The 15,272-nt window shown below is 34.3% G+C and overlaps 1 protein-coding gene across 1 annotated transcript; it reads right to left on the bottom strand.

The window, feature by feature from the left end:
* Nucleotides 1-1,516: 1,516 nt before the first annotated feature.
* LOC139500650 (tyrosinase-like protein 2) lies at nucleotides 1,517-15,046 on the bottom strand. Its single transcript, XM_071289406.1, has 4 exons — nucleotides 15,007-15,046; nucleotides 13,013-13,426; nucleotides 4,603-4,721; nucleotides 1,517-2,571 (listed from the first exon to the last, which is right to left on the bottom strand). Exons 2-4 carry the CDS (start codon nucleotides 13,424-13,426, stop codon nucleotides 1,641-1,643), a joined length of 1,464 nt encoding a protein of 487 aa, XP_071145507.1. The 5' UTR covers nucleotides 15,007-15,046; the 3' UTR covers nucleotides 1,517-1,640.
* Between the last annotated feature and the right edge of the window lie 226 nt (nucleotides 15,047-15,272).

Below are 15,272 nucleotides of genomic sequence, written 5' to 3'. Positions count from 1 at the left end.
GTTGCAGCCGAGATGGAGAAAGAAGGGTACAAGTGGAACGATCTGGAGAGGCTAGCAAAGAACAGAACAAGGTGGAGAAATATCGTTAGTGGCCTATGCTCCACCAAGGGGCAACAGGATTAAGCAAGCATAGTTAGATAAACCTTTCACTTGTATGACAGTTGGATTTATACAATTCCATTATATTGAAACAATGTTTGAATAAAAACAAACGTATCAGGTAAAACTGTCATAAATAAAGGTACAGCTGGCATGATCGTAATATAATCTTATATAAAACAAATATATCAACACAATTAAAAAAACTAAATGATATATAGACAGAGCACATAAGCAAAAATAGATTACAAGAATACAAAAAATGATCACAGCATGACAACACATTAGCGGGATACATAAGTACCGAGCCACGCCAAAAGGATATACCAAAAATAGACTAAACAGTAAATTTTAATAATTTTCGAAGACAAATAAAAGAAAACTAAAACACGTAATTAAGATGATAAACAACGTCAGTTACTGTACCTTGAATCTACACTTAAAGACCGTCATGCATTATTTTTTTAAAGTTGATACGGAAAATTCATCAACTAAGCCTTCAGTTGGCATCTTCCTCTGAATATTTTTAGAAAAAGGACGAGACGCTCTTTGACGTATCACTGGTTCATCAACCTTTGTCAAACACTGGTGACGTTTCATAACGTCTGAGTAGCAGCTGTAACCTCTTGAATACCGAATGAGTTAAGAAATGCATAACAAAGGACTATATTACATTGCTAAAGACTTTTTAAGCCTTAGCCTCAAATAACTTGAAACCTAACGAAAAAAATAGCCAAAAGAAATATGTCGTAAAAAATGCACGATCATCTCACATTTTACGAGATGGAATTTGGTCACTATAAAAAATGAGGAGATGAGGTACATATATGATTGTAAATGACACAACAAACCATCCACCAATATCTAAGAACAAGGATGTGAACCATTACATGTCACCGTACGACCATCAACAATAAATAAAACCCAAACCGTATAGTATATATAAGGTGAAATGCCACGGGATAACAAAATATATGAAATAATGAAAACCATGAGTCTGATTTAAACAGTTATATTAAATTTATACAGCAATAAACGATAAACTTGAATAAAGCTATGAGACAAAAGCTATTCGTAACTTTTGAAATACCGTTTTAATAGAATATGATGAAACTTCTTCAAAAACAACATTTGTAGCAGCAATGTTTAAGATTTCCCAATACGTTTGAGCATTAACTTTTCAAACACGACTGTACATTCTAAAAATGAGAGGGTTATATTTTTGATATTGAAGGTTTGTACAAGGTTAAGCTATATAATTTACATAGTTGCATCTCTGAAAACATCAAATGCAGTTGTTCGTAGTGAAAGTCGCAGGTACCAGTGACTATTTAACCCAGGCTGCTAAAATCTTCTTTTGTTTTAAAGTCTTGCTAATTTTTCAGTCCAAATATATTGAAAATAAGTTAATAACACATATAAATAAGTTATTTTATTCCTTTACTGTAAAGTGACGAACAAACTGTATATGCTTTACCCAAAGATTATGCTTTTGCCCAACGATTATGCTTTTGCCCAAAGATGATCCTTTTGCCCAAAGATTATCCTTTTGGAGAACTGTTCGGTTCTGCAGAAATTGGATCACCTCTAGTACGAACATCTCTAAACGGACATTTAAATTTCGGTCCAATATCTATCCTAAACCCAGCGGCAAGTGCAGCCAGAGTTCTACCAGGCGCATCCTCCTCCTCTTTTGGGGCTTCTTTTGGATTAGCCCCTTGTATAGATCCCCTAGCAAAGGACGATAACTGTTCACCATCTTTCTGTCTTGACTTTGGGATAGGGACGAGTGAGTTTTCCTGTACTTCTCTTGCAATACATATATCTTGAGGACTACAATAGAGTTCTGTTGTGTTGAGACAGACGGGACAGTCTGGTGCCGGAGCAAAGTGAATCATATTAGCAACAGACTCAGAATAACCTTGAACATTTCTGAATTGTGGAATAAATCCATACCGCGGTTCAAATTTCATTAAATTTTGAGGTCTGTGTTCGATTTTTCCTTTTATAGGATAATCCCAAGCCGGATCTTGCTGGTACAAAGATATCATTTGTTCTCGGAACCGCTCCCACAACATATCAATAAATGAATGATACACAAAGTAGATTGGGTCGTATGCTGCTATATTTAACCGCGAGAAAGTACCATCCACCCAGACGTGCACTCCTAGCGCGTGCCCTTCAAGACTATATCGTGGATCATCAAGCGGCTCAGTTATTTCGGAATGGTTAGTTTTCGACATAATTAATTCTATTGATTGTTTTGATAACAATGTTCCATCGGCCCCAACATTCCGGAAAATAAGCGCACCACTAGGTGTCCTAAAATCTTTGAAAGGACCAGTTGTTAGTTCGCCGAATCCATTTCCAAAGTATTTCGGACTCCATACGTTAGATCTTGTAGGATCACGCATATGAAAATCAAGTGAACAGTCCCAGTACGGAACGGGAACTCCAATGGCGGCTTCAAATCTGAAATGGATAATTTAAACAATGAAATATCAAAGGGTGATTGACTAACTTTATTTTTTTGACGTCGACCTTTAAAATAAATTCGCGAAAGGCGATTTATGCCAATTTTTCGACGGATATAAAGATTATTTTAGTTGTGTAGTTTTGATTTTTTAAAACGGTTCTGCGGACGTTTCGTGTTCATCTTCAATTAAATCTGAAACACGAGCAACACGGCGGGTGCCACATGTGGAGCAGGATTTGTTTACCCTTTCGGAGCACCTGAGATTACCCCAGTTTTTAGTGGGATTTGTGTTGCTTAGTCTTTAGTTTTCTATATTGTGTCTAACTAGTATGTACTATTATTTGTCTGGGTGTTTTTTTTTTTTTTGTTAGCCATGGCGTTGTCGATCTATGAATTTAACTGTCCTCTGGTATCTTTTTGCCCTCTTTTATTGTTGAGGTCCTCTGGTATCTTTTGGCCCTCATTTATTATTGAGGTCCTCTGGTATCTTTTGGCCCTCTTTTATTGGTAATGTCCTTCGGTATCTTTTGGCCCTCTTCTATTGTTGAGATATTTATTAGATATATCATTTTGACGATTTTTTATCATTTAAGACGTATCATTGATTAACCCTCATATCTTCCAAATTATAAATGGTATACCTAAAAGCAACAAACAAAGCAGAAATAACAATAACAAAGCGAATACCAAGATCAAGTTGAAGCGTAGTTATTTGTTTATTACATGGAACTACTTTCGTGTGACCCAGAGTGTTCTTTTCGTGTAAAACAAAATATGATTTATTGCAGTATGCAAGGCATTTATGGAACTAAATCAAACCACTAAACAATTATATTTTTACACGAAATATGTTAAGGAGAATATAAAATAGCAATAAATGTGTATTTTTGTACGCTTTGACTTTTATGTGAAAATAAAAAAGTATAAAAAAAAAATTGAATTAAAACAATTGAAAACACCTGTTCATCTTCAATTGAATTTGAAATTTAAGAAATTTGGCAGAATGTGAAATAGATACAAGAAGATGTGACATGAGTGTCAATGAGACAACTATCCGTCCAAATTACAATACAAATTGTAATAGTAAACCTTTATATGTAGTTAAAGTTCATAAATAATTTTTCTCCTTTTATTTTATTCGAAATTCTCTAACAGGTTTCACACTCAAAAGGTTGAAAACACTTTGTCAGATGAACTTTCAAAATGAACTCTCAGAAGCATGCACAATCTCGTGTAATATCATGCATGGAGGTCTAGAATAAGTTAAGACATATATAAAACCTTGGCCAGATACGTTAATGTCTTTGAGAAGTGGACCGAGGTAAAAAGTTTGGTTGTATTGAAAATTCCCTGCGTTTCGTAATTTAAACTCGTGTTTATTATTCTAGTAATAATTTCCGTATCACCTGCTGATACAACAAATAAATGCATTAAAATTAAAAAAAATTGTAGGGCCCAAATTTTTGACACAAATGAATAACCGTTGGTAAAAATCTTTGTTATTTGGCACATCGTGTTGGAACCTGTCTGTATGCTAAATATACTTTGTTTGTTCGTATTATTTGGTTGCTGTCTTATTGTCAAATATTCAACATATCATGTAATTCACATTGAAAAGAAACATCCTTCACTTTATCCTTCAATAGCTTTATCCTTCAATAGCTTTATCCTCCAATAGCTTTATCCTTCAATAGCTTTATCCTTCAATAGGTTTATCCTCTTTAGATGCACCCATTACGTGTCTTAGGTATATTTCATATATTTTTACAAAACAGGGAAATCTATAGATCTAAATTATGGAAATAACTGTAAATAAAACCCAGCAAGCAGACTTTTGATTTCAAAATTGTCAGTACTTATATTTTGTTGTCCAGACAAAATGACTCTCGACAGCATTCATATTAAATTTCTCGTTTGCTGGTCTCTTGAATTAAATTTTATGATTAACTTTATATTGAAATTTTAGACACACTCGTCAAATTATCTTTCAAATCAACCCGAGGAAAAGACAAGGATGTACAACTTACAAGAGAAGGTAAATACGTTGCCATGCCAAATAAGCTGGGCCACCATATACAGATTCTAGAGCTGTTCCTGCGTGAAGCGATGCTAAAACGGCATAGTCAGTAATTCCATTGCGGACACTCTGAAAAAAAAAGATAGAAAATTAAATAATAAAAAAAAATGAAATAATCTTTATAGGATAATCCCATTAGTTAAAACTAATCTTCCGGAGAGTCATCAAAAATGATAAAATCATATTCATAATGTACATACAATATCATAGTGATACATTCACAATATACATGTACAAATTTATATAAATACTAACGACAGGCGCGGATCCAGTCATTTTAAAAAGGGGGGGGGGTCCCAACCCAGCGTAAAGGGGGGGGTTCCAACTATATGCTCCCATTCAAATGCATTGATCGGCCCAAAAAAAGGGGGGGTTCCAACCCCCGTAACCCCCCTCTGGATCCGCCACTGAACGATAAAGCATACTAATCTGCCTTCTTCGTGAAAATACTGTACTGTTTCATATTTGAGAACCAGAATAATATAAAATACAATCATATACCAGTGGAAATGTACTAATATAGTCTACAGGGAAGACGAGTGAGTAGTAGGACGTGGTTTATATCATACTGCATTACATTCTTGTTAATTATATGACATCGAAAAGGAAGTATTTACATACGTATGTCTCATAACATGTCTTAAAACAGGAACGAGATATAAAGAATTTTAGCTTGTGTATTGTTTTCCTTTTAATTAACTGCACTTTTTTAAATAGCTATTGTTGAGTCATTTTCAAGGAAAAAAAGAAGGAACAGTAAGGGCAATGTTTCTAAACATGAAAATAAATAAAAGTATATATTCTTAGCTGATGATACCGACTACATATAAACTGTACAGTTTACATGTGAATATAATAAACGTACATGCTTTCTATACAGCACAAGTTTTTGTGTTTTACGGCCAGTGGCAAATATTTCACTCATTGTCAGAACGATTAAAGCGAAAGAGAGGTTTTTTTTAAATGAAATCCTGATTTGCAGCTCTCGATGAATTGGTACTGATTTAATTCTAATTTTCTTAATTTTTCCTTTTGGATAAATTAACGAATTCATCAGTCCAAGTTTGTTTTAGCGAAATTTTGCTTTTTAATGTCAACTTTTTTGCTTTTCAGGTATTTATAAATCCTTAGCGTATAATCTTTGGTTTGAGAGTTCCTAATGAATTACGGTAAATCAAAAAAGTAAATGAATTCGATCCAAATTTGCAAATAATTATCATCGAATAATTCTGTTCCCTTTTCATGAATGTGACCTACCGAATAAGACTATTTACCGGGTTTTGATAACGTGAGCATCACGACGGGTGCTACATGTGAAGCAGAATCTGCTTACCCCTTCCGGAGCACCTTATATCACCCCAAGTTTTTGATGGGGTTCGTATTGCTTAGTCTTTAGTTTTCTCTATTGTGTCTTGTGTACTATTAATTTGTGTTATAGTAGTCTCAGATATACTTACAGTATAATTAGCCAGTCGTTTAGTTATCTCTATTGTGTCTTGTGTACTATTATTTTGTGTTATAGTAGTCTCAGATATACTTACAGTATAATTAGCCAGTCGTTTAGTTCTGTTGTGTTATAGTAGTCTCAGATGTACTTACAGTATAATTAGCCAGTCGTTTAGTTCTGTTGTGTTATAGTAGTCTCAGATGTACTTACAGTATAATTAGCCAGTCGTTTAGTTCTGTTGTGTTATAGTAGTCTCAGATATACTAACAGTATAATTAGCCAGTCGTTTAGTTCTGTTGTGTTATAGTAGTCTCAGATGTACTTACAGTATAATTAGCCAGTCGTTTAGTTCTGTTGTGTTATAGTAGTCTCAGATGTACTTACAGTATAATTAGCCAGTCGTTTAGTTCTGTTGTGTTATAGTAGTCTCAGTTATACTTACAGTATAATTAGCCAGTCGTTTAGTTAGTCTCAGATGTACTTACAGTATAATTAGCCAGTCGTTTAGTTAGTCTCAGATGTACTTACAGTATAATTAGCCAGTCGTTTAGTTAGTCTCAGATATACTTACAGTATAATTAGCCAGTCGTTTAGTTCTGTTGTGTTATAGTAGTCTTAGATGTACTTACAGTATAATTAGCCAGTCGTTTAGTTCTGTTGTGTTATAGTAGTCTCAGATATACTTACAGTATAATTAGCCAGTCGTTTAGTTCTGTTGTGTCTTGTGTACTATTAATTTGTGTTGTAGTAGTCTCAGATATACTTACAGTATAATTAGCCAGTCGTTTAGTTCTGTTGTGTTATAGTAGTCTCAGATGTACTTACAGTATAATTAGCCAGTCGTTTAGTTCTGTTGTGTTATAGTAGTCTCAGATGTACTTACAGTATAATTAGCCAGTCGTTTAGTTCTGTTGTGTTATAGTAGTCTTAGATGTACTTACAGTATAATTAGCCAGTCGTTTAGTTCTGTTGTGTTATAGTAGTCTCAGATGTACTTACAGTATAATTAGCCAGTCGTTTAGTTCTGTTGTGTTATAGTAGTCTCAGATGTACTTACAGTATAATTAGCCAGTCGTTTAGTTCTGTTGTGTTATAGTAGTCTCAGATATACTTACAGTATAATTAGCCAGTCGTTTAGTTCTGTTGTGTTATAGTAGTCTCAGATGTACTTACAGTATAATTAGCCAGTCGTTTAGTTCTGTTGTGTTATAGTAGTCTCAGATGTACTTACAGTATAATTAGCCAGTCGTTTAGTTCTGTTGTGTTATAGTAGTCTTAGATGTACTTACAGTATAATTAGCCAGTCGTTTAGTTCTGTTGTGTTATAGTAGTCTCAGATGTACTTACAGTATAATTAGCCAGTCGTTTAGTTCTGTTGTGTTATAGTAGTCTCAGATGTACTTACAGTATAATTAGCCAGTCGTTTAGTTCTGTTGTGTTATAGTAGTCTCAGATGAACTTACAGTATAATTAGCCAGTCGTTTAGTTCTGTTGTGTTATAGTAGTCTCAGATATACTTACAGTATAATTAGCCAGTCGTTTAGTTCTGTTGTGTCTTGTGTACTATTAATTTGTGTTGTAGTAGTCTCAGATATACTTACAGTATAATTAGCCAGTCGTTTAGTTCTGTTGTGTTATAGTAGTCTCAGATGTACTTACAGTATAATTAGCCAGTCGTTTAGTTCTGTTGTGTTATAGTAGTCTCAGATGTACTTACAGTATAATTAGCCAGTCGTTTAGTTCTGTTGTGTTATAGTAGTCTTAGATGTACTTACAGTATAATTAGCCAGTCGTTTAGTTCTGTTGTGTTATAGTAGTCTCAGATGTACTTACAGTATAATTAGCCAGTCGTTTAGTTCTGTTGTGTTATAGTAGTCTCAGATGTACTTACAGTATAATTAGCCAGTCGTTTAGTTCTGTTGTGTTATAGTAGGCTCAGATATACTTACAGTATAATTAGCCAGTCGTTTAGTTCTGTTGTGTTATAGTAGTCTCAGATGTACTAACAGTATAATTAGCCAGTCGTTTAGTTTTCTCTATTGTGTCTTGTGTACTATTAATTTGTGTTATAGTAGTCTCAGATATACTTACAGTATAATTAGCCAGTCGTTTAGTTCTGTTGTGTTATAGTAGTCTCAGATGTACTTACAGTATAATTAGCCAGTCGTTTAGTTCTGTTGTGTTATAGTAGTCTCAGATGTACTTACAGTATAATTAGCCAGTCGTTTAGTTCTGTTGTGTTATAGTAGTCTCAGATATACTTACAGTATAATTAGCCAGTCGTTTAGTTCTGTTGTGTTATAGTAGTCTCAGATATACTTACAGTATAATTAGCCAGTCGTTTAGTTCTGTTGTGTTATAGTAGTCTCAGATGTACTTACAGTATAATTAGCCAGTCGTTTAGTTAGTCTCAGATGTACTTACAGTATAATTAGCCAGTCGTTTAGTTCTGTTGTGTTATAGTAGTCTCAGATGTACTTACAGTATAATTAGCCAGTCGTTTAGTTCTGTTGTGTTATAGTAGTCTCAGATGTACTTACAGTATAATTAGCCAGTCGTTTAGTTCTGTTGTGTTATAGTAGTCTCAGATGTACTTACAGTATAATTAGCCAGTCGTTTAGTTCTGTTGTGTTATAGTAGTCTCAGATGTACTTACAGTATAATTAGCCAGTCGTTTAGTTCTGTTGTGTTATAGTAGTCTCAGATATACTTACAGTATAATTAGCCAGTCGTTTAGTCTCAGATGTACTTACAGTATAATTAGCCAGTCGTTTAGTTCTGTTGTGTTATAGTAGTCTCAGATATACTTACAGTATAATTAGCCAGTCGTTTAGTTCTGTTGTGTTATAGTAGTCTCAGATATACTTACAGTATAATTAGCCAGTCGTTTAGTCTCAGATGTACTTACAGTATAATTAGCCAGTCGTTTAGTTCTGTTGTGTTATAGTAGTCTCAGATATACTTACAGTATAATTAGCCAGTCGTTTAGTTCTGTTGTGTTACACGGTGGGTATGGTTGTCCTGCGAGAGAACGTACTGTGCTGGTGATTCGGTCCTGACGGGTGCTGGTGATCAATGAAAAAATGTAAACAAAGACGAAAATGATGATTTTTGACGTTTTCACTCATAAAAAATGAAAGAAAACAGTTGAGATTTTTCAATTTCGTTTCTTATGGGTTCATATATAAACCATTAAAAAATTGACCCTCTAAACTGTTTCAGTAAGCGTAACACAAAAATGCTCATTTTCAGAAAATCTAGAACTGAAAAAATAAAACAAAAATGCTCATAGAGTCCGCTTTCTATACCGCAATCCACACGACAAAACAATTGTGTGAAAAAACATTGCAATTTCTTAAAATTTAGCATTTTCTCAATTTATGCATGTCCTGATACTGTGCTGGTGGGTCCTGTCATTGTGCTGGTGGGTCCTGATACGGTGCTGGTGATTTTGGATAAGAAGTTGGTCATATTTGAAACAAATGTTACAAAATCAATAAAATTGGGCAGATAATTGTTGCCAACAGGATCTATGACTCCTATTTTAGCTCTTGTGCATCCATTTGGCTGTTTAATATGTGTTTTCAAATTATCTTAACTTGTATTACATAATAACATAAAAGGGCAACATCTTTCGTCCAATATCAGATAACAATATATAGTATCTAAAATAAGTTAAAAATTCCACAATACTATATAATTCATTTTATGTGTCAATTTGTTTGAAAAAAGTCGAAAAGAAGAGAGTTTAAGTTAATGTCATGATTATCTGTCGCTTTCTAGATCTATGCTTAGCATTTATTTCAGATGACATGGACTCCTCACCCTGATGACCCTGCTGACTTTCATAACTTCATCCGTATACATATATTAATAGATAAACGAAAGGCTGCAACTGGTATTTTTGTATTTAAAATGATTCGTTGTAACGAGAATATTTGTGGTGAATGGAAACTGTGAGGGTCAAAATCTTAAATTGCTTATAAATGTTGCTGGACCTAGTTTCGTTATCTGATCCGAATTTTCTGAAATGTGCAAGGTAGATAGACATTTTGATTTGTTTACTCGGTAATGAACCCTTGTGTTGATCCCATGGCAAACATAACAAAAATCTCTGTACAAAGGTCTGTGAATTTTCTACAAAAATAGTGATTTTATTTTCACTAAATTCTCTTTTTTCTACTAAATAACAATAATGAACTATAATAAATAATAATGCTTTGCAAGAAGTTTCCCCTTGATATATGCACATTTCGTAATTGACATTGTCATAAACCGTACACGAAAAGATAAAATATTGATATAAGTACTTAATTTGCATCTTTGAACCCCCACCCCGGCTTGTTTTTTAGGAGCCCGGGTGTCTAAAAATGGTCGATTACAGACAGCCGAGTACGCATTTTACTTTCCAGGCGTGTTTATGTTTTTTAAATATAAATTAAGGCTACATTTTAATATAATAATTCTATGAATTCACAATATAAAAAAATGCAGAAAAAAAATGAATGAAGTGAAATATCTTAGTAAGGAGTCATAACTACAGAGATGGTGTGTTTGACACACAAAACTTAAAAGCTTAGTGATATTACCAAATATTAAAATAAAAGTGTATTTTAGTTGGGTATTTTTTCCATTTACTCATTTTCAATTATAATCAAGGCACATTTGATTTTTATTCATGAAAAATATATATTTAAATATAGAAAAGTAGGACACATTGTTCACTTCCTCCCCCGTAATTCTTTATCAAAAATATTTATTTTGAAATGAAAAAGCTAAGAAATCTTAGGTTTTTTAGTGTTTTCTAGGTTATCTCGTCTTCATTCTCTGACATATTCTAGCTTGCCCTTTCATAAAATAGTGATTTTTTTAGTGTTTTATCGAATTTTCGAAAAACAAATACCTGATAACCGCTTAGACAAAAAAAAATATGTTGGAAAATCTTACAGCAAGTGATTCTTAATAGCTATAGCCTCGGTCACACCTTACCGGATAGCTCGAACGGACGCCTAACGGATAAAAAAAAAGTTATCCGTTGACAAAATTTGTATCTGTTGGGAGTCCGTTGGTGTACTAACGAACATGTAACGAATGCCAAACGGACACACAACGGACACTGAACGTACGTGAAACGGATACGTACCGGACAGAATGGACGTCGAACGTACATCCAACGGACGAGTACCGGATAAAACAGACACCGCTATGGAAGCGTAACGGATAAAACGGATGAACAAAATAATCTGAAAATTAAAGGCAATAAACCATCTAAAAATTAAAGGCAATAAACCATGAGAAATTTCAATTGGCATTTGTCCATTTTACATCCGGTAGTCATCCGTTTTATTCGTTATCCTTCCGTTAATATCCGTTTTACATCCGTTTTATCCGTTAGGCGTCCGGTAGACATCCGTTGGTGAATTGGTCTACCGGATCTCCAACGGATGCATAACGGATACGTAACGGATACAAAACGGACGAGTACCGTACAAAACGGATGCCTAACGGACGTTCAACGGACATTTTATCCGTTGGACGTCCGTTCAAAGTTTGAACATGCTCAAAATTTTCCACCGGACAGAACGGACGTCAACGGATAAAACAGACGCTTAACGGACATGCAACGGATATGGACGGACGCCTAATGGATAAGAACGGACGTCCAACGGACATGAACGGATTGAGAAAAAGTTATCCGTTAGGCGTCCGTTCGAGCTATCCGGTAAGGTGTGACCAAGGCTAATATAAGATACATTTTTCTTTTACAATCCACCTATAAAATTTTACGGGAAACTATTCCAAGCTTTCACTGTAACCTCGCTCTAACTTATCCCCCTCCCTCCCCCACCCTCCCCCAAAAAAACACCAAACAAACAAACCCGCAATACTATTGTCATTCTTATAGTCAACACTCAATTGTTCACAAACAAATGTGTTTTAAGCTGCTAAAGACATGATTCAAACGCTCAGACAGTCCTTTGTTCTATATTTATGCAAAACCTTTCACATTTTTATTTTATGGGTTATTGTTGAAGGTCGTACGATGACGTATGGTTGTTAACACATACTTCCTTTGGTTTCTTATGGAAATTTGTCCATTGACAACAAACATACCACATCATCTACATTATATTAAGTATTGTATAAAATACAACGTATTTTGGTGATCTTGCAAAATGATCGTAATCCCGAAAATCGTAAACATATTTTCTTATCTTAAAAGGGGGCAAGAAGGGTTCCATTAACAGGCCAATAAATAAGATTACAGTTAATTTCATTTTTTTTTTTTTTTAAATAGGGGTATTTTTTCTCTCATAATAACAGTAAACAGATTCACAACAATGTCAATTTCAAGAAAGCAGACAACAGCTAATTAGTCAACAACAGTACAGCATCAATGCTCTTGAATATATGCCACTTTTAACTAAAATATAAAAGCACAGAACCAGGACATAGGAGCACAGAACCAGGACCGTTTTTCTTATCACCAGCACAGCGTCAGGACAATTCCGTTTAACGAACTTGCACGACTTTTGCAATATAATATTGTTGTAATATACTTTGCATGGTACTTATGACACATCAGAGAAAAATTAAGCAACAAAACAGTCGTTTTATTGCCGTTCTGATACAATGTAAACAAACCCACCAGCACAGAATCAGGACCCACCAGCACCCGTCAGGACCAATTCACCAGCACAGTACGTTCTCTCGCAGGACAACCATACCCACCGTGTGTTATAGTAGTCTCAGATATACTTACAGTATAATTAGCCAGTCGTTTAGTTCTGTTGTGTTATAGTAGTCTCAGATATACTTACAGTATAATTAGCCAGTCGTTTAGTTCTGTTGTGTTATAGTAGTCTCAGATATACTTACAGTATAATTAGCCAGTCGTCTCAGATATACTTACAGTATAATTAGCCAGTCGTTTAGTTCTGTTGGCAAATCTTTCCCATACCATTTTATAATTGGGTGTTCTCACTTCATGTCGGAGTTTATCTGGTGTTACTGGGGTTTTAGTTGGTTGTTGTATCGTTTGTCGTTTACTCCGGTGTGTTCGTTTGTTGCTTTCTCCAAGTCTTTTTCGTAGTAACGAGTTTAAGTAATTCATTGTATTTTTATCTGTTTTTAAGGCTGACTTTGTGCCGAGTAAAAATGAATTAACACATTTGTTTTGCATTTTTCGAGAGGATTGTTCCCCAATGATACCTGCATCTGACCAAAGGTCAAAACAGTCTGAAATGTCACTTGAAGATGCATTCGAACAATAGAGATTCACCATGAATAATATCAAAGTCAGCAGCATATAAAGTGTTTGTTTCATCTGAAAGTAGATATATTTATGTAAAAGTACAAGTTGAAATAAAATGAGCCTTTGATGAAAAATTAACTCCTGTTTGATTGATAGATGTATAGAATCAAATTGTTATTGGTAACTTTAAGCAATTAATAGCATACCTTTAGAATTTTGTATTTACAATGAATGTAATACAAAATTTAAAAAAGCGATGCATGCTGTACAGGTGGTGCAGGATAAAAACATTCAATCATCTACGTAGTCAGTGTCTTGCAAGCTTCCATAGTGGGAGCGTTCACTGTTGAGTGCGATAGTTTATCCCAGGCTATTATAGTGGGAGCGTTCACTGTTGAGTGCGATAGTTTATCCCAGGCTATTATAGTGGGAGCGTTCACTGTTGAGTGCGATAGTTTATCCCAGGCTATCATAGTGGGAGCGTTCACTGTTGAGTGCGATAGTTTATCCAAGCTATTATAGTAGGAGCGTTCACTGTTGAGTGCGATAGTTTATCCCAGGCTATGATAGATGTTGGAAATAATGAGTACTTGAAATAGTCGTGTCTTGATTAGATTAAATACAATACTTGGTAAGATTACAAAATCGGTCGTTTTATCCAACAGGTTGTTTTAATAAATATAAAAGTACAAAAATGTACTATAATTGCAAATGAAACAACTCTTTACAGGAGACCAAATAACGTACAAGTAAGCAACTATAGGTCACTGCAAGGCCCCTAACATAGAGCAAAGCCATACCGTACAAACAGTATAGTTTATTTTAAACCAAACTTTAACATCTTCCTTATTAGAAAGTCAGTTTTGATATAACTTAGGTTATACTGATATACTGGTTTACATCTTGTGTAGAACCATTTTTTTTCTTAAAGTTTTCCCTGCTCAGCAGAATTATTAATTTGCTTGATTTGTCTTAATTTTTTCGGGTAGATATTACACTAAAGCTTGACTGAGTTTGGGCAGTATATGTAGATTTGTGTTCTATCAACTTGATTTCTCTTGTTTTACTACAAGACCCGTGCCGAGGGAAAATTCCGTTTAATAAGGTGATATATAAAAATACGCAGACAAGAGATTAACAAGCTCTTAGACTACTAGTATGTAGTTTAAGAAACATTTAAAAGTTCTTAAGTGGGTTCGTATGCGTATTGCAAGGCTAAGTATTTACCCCTACCAATCTAGCCATCTCTTTGTAGTTATAGTTCTAATTTTTAGCCCGCAGAACCCATTTCAGTGTGAGTAGGGGGCGTAGAAACATCCAAAAAATATCTTTAGTTTTATGGAATCACGCCCCTTGGGAAAATTCTAAGATCCGATCCAGTATCTAACGGAATTTTGACTATCCTCGTCTGAGGGATGTTTGAGATATTTCCAGCTGGACGTCAAGTATATAACAACGAATGAACCGTACATTTATACGTGTTTATCGATCACTGTTCATTTTCTATGAAAAAAGAAAAATTCTAGCTAAATATAGCATTTGTTTACATATGAGTAACCCTTTTTAACTAAACGAACACAAAGGTCATTGTTCACAACGAACACATTGACAGATCATATTTATAATTGCTTTTACACGTTCATATATCTTACTTTAAAAGGTGATACGAGGCGAGCTATTAACGAGAATGCTTCTGATTCAAACTGGGAGTACAGAATTATATAAAGGCTTACCTTAAATAAATTCAGGAACCATAGTTTGCTATCAAATCCGTTAATAGATACATCTTTTCCTCGTATATCTGTCACGGATTGGTGTGTATGAAATGATTTAATGATATTTATTAATAACAATTATACATTTGTATATTAATTTGACAGTTTGTGAATTTAATTACCTAACAATTGGCTGATGTGTT

The sequence above is a fragment of the Mytilus edulis genome, chromosome 13, assembly GCF_963676685.1.
Source record: "Mytilus edulis chromosome 13, xbMytEdul2.2, whole genome shotgun sequence".
Taxonomy (NCBI): domain Eukaryota; kingdom Metazoa; phylum Mollusca; class Bivalvia; order Mytilida; family Mytilidae; genus Mytilus; species Mytilus edulis.
This window is presented reverse-complemented; position numbering and strand designations above follow the sequence as displayed.